The sequence below is a fragment of the Lygodium microphyllum genome, chromosome 7 (genome assembly GCF_053477565.2).
Source record: "Lygodium microphyllum isolate KBCC chromosome 7, Lygodium_microphyllum_v1.1.10, whole genome shotgun sequence".
Classification (NCBI taxonomy): domain Eukaryota; kingdom Viridiplantae; phylum Streptophyta; class Polypodiopsida; order Schizaeales; family Lygodiaceae; genus Lygodium; species Lygodium microphyllum.
The window spans coordinates 759,940-766,275 of record NC_141141.1 but is presented as its reverse complement, the minus strand read 5'-3'; the positions used below and the strand labels follow the sequence as shown (position 1 = coordinate 766,275).

The following is a 6,336-nucleotide window of genomic DNA, read 5'->3' as shown; positions in this document are numbered from 1 at the left end:
CCTATTTGGGAAGGAAAAGGCATTGGCATTATAAAAGGAAAGTATGAGATTGGTTTACCCTAAGGACTTTGAAACTACCAAATGGTTAGCTTGAGTCTAGGTTTACATGGCCCTATGTTTAATCCTGCTTCTCCTTCGTAGTAGAGTGGACACTACCCATGACAACTAAGCTCATGAACCTCTTATGGTTTGGATGATCTAAACTATGAAAACTGCAACTTTGACCAGCTACAAAACATTACCCCTTTTGGTCCTTCAAGGGGTGCCACAACTTCAAAGAATGAACTTAAAAATTTCAAACCATCTAGACCATGACCTTTGAACATGTGCTCATTTCCTTGATGTGGCTCATGATCTATAAACTAAGTAACAAGCCCTCTTCACATTGGTATGAGATTGAAGATGGGATCTACCCCATGTGCAAGTGGAATATTGAAAGTTATTGTGATCTATTTATTACCTAACAAAAAAATTCCTCTACTTTTGAGTTTCTTCAAATGTGCATACACTAATTGCACCTTATCATTGGAATAGGAAGAAATTTTGTTGGTAATGTCTTTTACTCATTGAAAATTTTAGATACATAGAAATGTAATTTATATAAGTACATATGATGTGCCTCATAGATTGGAATCTACATTTTGTTTTTAGCTATAGTCATAGGAAGCACCTCCTAGAAATCATTCAACAATGGAACACAAATGAGCTATGTAGAATATTATGCTTACTCTCTAGATAAATGATATCTATACATTGTTTTTGTAAATAATCATGATACCCACGTTGAAAGTAACTTTGTCTGGAGCCTCTCAAGGAGAAAGTGAAAAGGCTCTATGTTACCCTCCTTAAGAGGATTTAGGATGGCCAACCTATCCTAATTATCGACTGGATATCAAGTGCTCTAGTATGTGGCAAGATTTGGCCAAATGTAAAATGGTATGATATTCTCTTTGCTAGTCCCCCATATCACATTGCAACACTCCAATGCTACTCAACAATCAGCAATTGCTTAGAAAGCCCAATCCGGTTCATTTCACTGGGAATGTTAAACAAAAGGAAGGTAGGATACCTCTCTAGCTATGAACATTTGGCTGTCACCACATGCATTCGACAATGGATTTGTCCCTGCTTGTCAAAATGCTAATTTGAGCTTCAAAATACAATGTAAAAGACTTGGTTATTAGTATGACATCTAGGATCATGTTTCTTCTTTCTTTCTTTCGCATAAGCAAGCGGTCGGCCAATTTGGGTTAAATAGGAAAGAAGTTGAATGGTTGTAAGATGTCATATCCCAAGTAAAGGAGGGGTCACCTACTTCTCCACATATGAACAACCACTTGCTTCTAAAATATTTGACAAACTCTCATGATAAGTCCCTACTTGCTGTGCTAAGGGAAGGTTTGAATTTTGTGAGCCTAACTCCAGGTGACTCCGTAGGACTATGGAATCTAGGCATAAAGCTAGGCCGAGAGGGGGCTTCAAGACTTGGAAGAAGCATTTGAAGAAGGTGTGGAGAGCCACACCTTCTTTCAAAATCAATGCCTTGCTCTAGAGAGTTGTAGCCAACAAGCTTGTCACTCATGGCAAAATCTGCAAGTTTATGCATGTCTCCCATATGTGGGCCTTTTGCAAGAAGAAAGAAGAAACTATAAAGGATATCTTCTAGGAATGCCAAGAGGTTCAAGCATAATGGAGGAGCATCATGAAAGCTATGGAGATGTCCCATGTATGTCACATGGTGGGTTGGAAGCAAGTCTTTTAGGAGTAGAAGATGTGGGATGTTGTTAGGGGCATTGCCTTATTGAACCTCTAGTGCCTTCATAATAGCATTGTTTTTGGTAGAGAACCTTATATGTTTTTCTTGGTAGCTTGTTTAATAATGTTTTTGTAGACACTCATCTTTTGCCCAGTAAGACGGCTATAAAGAATGAGGCCTTGAAGTTAGTTGCTAAGCTCTTTAAAGGGCTATTATGATGTCCTTACCCCTTTTTTTTGGTGGTCATGTAAATTTTATACCCTTCTGAATATAAATCTACTTTCGCATTTAAAAGAAACTTGCTCAAATTGGATGTATAACATCTTTCAAAAAATTAATGTTCTTGGTGTGATAAAACACCTTCCACACACATAAGCTTGCATGGCATATGTTAATATGTAAACAACTTGTCCCAACTATCCTTAACTTTGGATGCATTTTATGGAGACCTACATAAATCCACTTTTACTTATTGTATTTTTACATATGTGCTTGAATATGTGAAGTAAATTCCCCATGTCATGTGCATTAAAAATTTTGTGAGCCCTTGGGTCTTTGTGTTAGTTATTCATTGAAATGGAAAATAATCTCCAAGGTCAAAGTAATAATCACCTTCTTGTGCGGCAACTCAAAGGGAATTCAGGAGTTTGTATTGTGATCGATCTTGTGACGTTTGGAGTCAAGACCTTTGATTTCAACAACACTTGTTTCCAAGCAAATGAAATTTGCTGTATCAAAAATTTAACGGTACTTTATCAAGGTCCGGCAGTCTTTTGGGGGGCCTTTCCAAGTGCAGGCCAGCCTTTGAAGGAAGCATTCACATTGCCAGACGTCTGAAAACCGAGGATCTTCTCGCGGCAGAGGGGACAAACCGCCGTTCCTCGGATACACGAGAAGCAAAAGGCGCCGTGTCCGCAGGTCTGAGAAAGGTTGTAGCTGTAATTGTATGAGAAAAGAGAGAGAGAGAGAGAGAGAGAGAGAGAGAGAGAGAGAGAGAGGTGTTACTGTCCAAGAGAACAAGCAGTGATGGAAGACAGATGCTGGTTACGCGAAGCATTACCATTAATCGGACGCCCGCGGCCGGCGGTTGCGAACACAAAGCGCAGCTGTTCTCGTTTCCAAAGAAGCAACAATCTGCAGTCAGCTGCGCCCGGGATGGCGGCAGCGGGGGCGCTGCAGCAGCCACAATGGCCGGAAGATTAGAGTCGCGCAAGAAGTCGTAGGAGGAAAAGTCGAAAGGGGTGGTCAAGGGCTGAGGGGGCGGTGGCGTCGGCCTCTGAGCCGAGAAGAGGGGCTGAGCAATGGGCATTGGTAGGCCGCCATTGCCGAAGATGCTGAACAAGCTGCAGTTGCTATTGCTGTTGTTGTTATTGCTGGTGACCGGCGGCGCCGGCAGCTTCAGGCCGGCGCAGCGTAAGAAGAGGCTGCCACCGGAGCCCCTGGTGCAGGGAACCGGTGGGTCCGGTGCCCGCGGCGCAGCTTCAGAGGACTGGCCCTCGGCCGCCAGGCGCACGTGCTGCATGGCGTACCCGATGGAGGCTACGGAAGCGCGGGGGCGGCACGGGAGAAGACTGGTCGGTAGAGGCGGGGGCGGGGGGACCTGTGCGATGCTCCAGTCCAGTACCCTGTCGAGGCTCGGAGGCGGCGGCGGAGGCGGCCGTGGGGGAAGCCACGCGTGCGCAGGTGGAAGGGGTGGCGGAGGCACCGGCAATGACTTATTTCCGGTGGCGGCGACGGCATTGGTATTGAGAGCCTTGCGCGGCGGTGGCTGGTAGTAGAACTCGACGCCCCCGATCCTGTGCTCCCTCTGAACGAACTCCCCCCGCCTCTTGCACTCGCAGAGCTCCTTGTACCTGGCCACGGCCTCCTGTATCAGCGTCACTGCCGCCTGCACCACGGCCTTCTTCCCTTGAATCCGGAACAGTCTCACGGCCGGCGCCGGCATTCCAGCTTGATTACTGCCGCTCTTCTTAATCACCCGACCCGCGCCGCTGCCATCCGATGTGCCGCCGCCGCCACCTTCCGTCCACGAGTGCACGATCGCCCCCGTGACCTGCCCTATATGACGGGCCGAAATACCCCTCGCCCCTATCACAAAACCGGCCGCCAGAATCGTCACCTTCATCACTGCCTGAGTACCCGCGGCCTGATATTCCGTGCTTAGAACCCTGTGGTCTTCTGCCATTATGTTCTGCACATTAATCATCTGATGGCCTTTGACGGTGTCGGCACCCGCATTACAAGAGCCGCTTCTGGGTCCTCTCGCCAACCGCCGCCGGCTATCAGCAGCACCTGTCATATTATGGTCAGGCCTTAATAGACCTGCGGCGGCGCCTCTTTTGTCCCTCTTAGTACTGGTGCTGACCTGCTGCTCATTGTGGTCGTGCACTACGTGGCCGGGAATACCCCTCCGACTGATGTTAATCATGTCATTACTCTGATCATCATCTTCTTCGCCTTCAGGCTTTGTAGCGGACGGAGCAGCGCCTTTGCAGGCATCCTCTTCTTGGGTTGATGTAGCGTTATTAATGATAGTATCTTGACGGATCTCCCTCTGGTCTGCCAACCGTTGTGATCTCTGCTGATCTACCAACGCATCAATTTCCTGATTAAACGCATTACACAGACATTATTAACACGACCTGCACGAAGTGATCAGAGTCGAGACGACCATGCTTGTGCATGTAAGGTTAAGAAGCTCCTCAAATTCCAGAACTACAAATACCAGACGCTGCAGCCTTTCTTGCTCCTCGGCTCGCAGTCTCAACGACCTCGCGTGAAGCCTACGGCGATGAGCAACCTCTCGCTTGAGCTTTTTCAGCGTCGTCGACGTTGTTATCGCCCTCGTTGTACTGCATTCCATGTCTTGTCCAATTCGAATCACAGCAACACGCAAGGCACTGCTGCATGGCCCTCGACCACTGATCACACCTGCACTCGGTCTCCTGTCATACCCGCGTCAGTTGCAGTTGATATCACGATTCACATGAAGAAGTTACAAGCCGATTTTCCCACGGTGGCATTCGCACACACAAGCCCAGATCATTTCGTGAACGAGACCTTAAACAAGGTGACGTAATCACAAGTCTGCCTTCATGAGCTATTATAAGAAATAACAAGGTGATGTAACCTTTATGCAATTTAAATTTCTTTGGATATCCAAATCGAATGTATTGCTGAGGGTCGGTTCACACTTGCACGATGGACAAAAGGACCAAATTTTCCCTTTTCCGCGCAATCACAACTCTTTCTCAATAGTTGTCCGACGTGCCATTCACATTAGGATTGGACGAAAAACGTTAGGGAAAACATGGAAAAGTGTGAAAACAAGAGAAAATAGAGCGCGAGAGGAAGGAAAGAAAACAAATGGATTTCTAGCGCGAGAGAAGCATGATCTACTCAAACAAGGGCTAGAAAGCCCTAGATTATTCTCAAATGAAAAGGAGGAGGAAGGATCCTGTTAGCCAAGGGCTAATCTGTTGACATAGCTGAAAGGGATCTGCCCTGTTAGAGATTTAGAAGAAAAGTTCACATCGGTGAGTCTATGTAGAAGTCCAATACCCAAACTCACTATAGGAATTTGTCGAGGAGCAAGAAAGGCTTTATTGTGTTACTTCACATTGGGGAATATGGAAATTTCCCATAAGTTTGGGACACGTGATCAAATCTTTGGATCTGTCATAACTTGAACACTATAACTCCAAATCAAACGCTCTATAGCTCAATAGATTCCATTTTTCACGCGTTTTCCAATGATAGGTCGCATCATATGGTTTTGAGAAACATATGGGCATGTTATCTGGGTGCCACCTTTTTAGTATTCAAAAATGGAAATCGGGAGATTCCCAAACTCACTAATATTGTGTTGGTCACCATCACTCTTGTAGTCTTCCAAATTATCAAGAATAAGCCAGTGAAGTGGTTTTGGGAGAGGTCAAGGCTTATCAAGAACTGCATTTGCTTGCAAACATCACCTAGAATGGAATCTAACAACTTGTTCACAAACAAATCTAAGCTTGTGAGAGACAATCAAAGGCTTAGGCCAGCCATGAACGGCCTAGAGAGACCTGCATTGGGCAGTTTCAAGCTCCGGACTTTGTTCTCTATGGTAGTAGTTGCCTTTGAGGTTGTGTCTAGAGGGGCAGATGGGCTGCTCAAATTGCATTTGAGAGAGGAGCCAAGTGAAATGTAGCCTTGATTAAGAGGCTTTGATCTTCTTTTGTGGGAAGATAAAGAACAAGGGAGAGTACCTTAGGGAGATACTTTAAGTGGAAATAGGGGCCTCTTCTGTGTTAAATAGGCTTTTCAAAGATTGCATTCATGTAACAAAGGAGTAAAGCTTGAAGCACATTAGAGGTCTCTTCTTTGTCAAATGAGCTTCTCATAGACTACATATTATGGCAAAGGAGTAAAGCCTAGAGGCTAGAACACATCAAACTTACATTCAATTAAGAGACATGCAAACCTTCACTTGTGAATCTTCTCTTCTGGCAAATCAGATCTCAGCTTGCATGTGTTTGAAACAATTGGCCACTTTCTCATCAAACCTATCTTCAACATACCCTGCAGAGAGTGCAATC

General features: G+C 45.5%; 1 protein-coding gene across 2 annotated transcripts; it reads right to left on the bottom strand.

Moving 5' to 3' along the window:
• Positions 1–625: 625 nt before the first annotated feature.
• LOC148033118 (uncharacterized) lies at positions 626–4,752 on the bottom strand. 2 transcript variants are annotated; one of them, XM_087682217.1, is made up of 3 exons: positions 4,482–4,752; positions 2,817–4,361; positions 626–2,692 (listed from the first exon to the last, which is right to left on the bottom strand). In XM_087682217.1, exons 1-3 carry the CDS (start codon positions 4,617–4,619, stop codon positions 2,498–2,500), a joined length of 1,878 nt encoding a protein of 625 aa, XP_087538343.1. In that variant the 5' UTR covers positions 4,620–4,752; the 3' UTR covers positions 626–2,497. The 2 variants fall into 2 exon arrangements, with proteins under 2 accessions (XP_087538343.1, XP_087538344.1); XM_087682218.1 differs by having other exon boundaries at positions 626–2,676.
• Between the last annotated feature and the right edge of the window lie 1,584 nt (positions 4,753–6,336).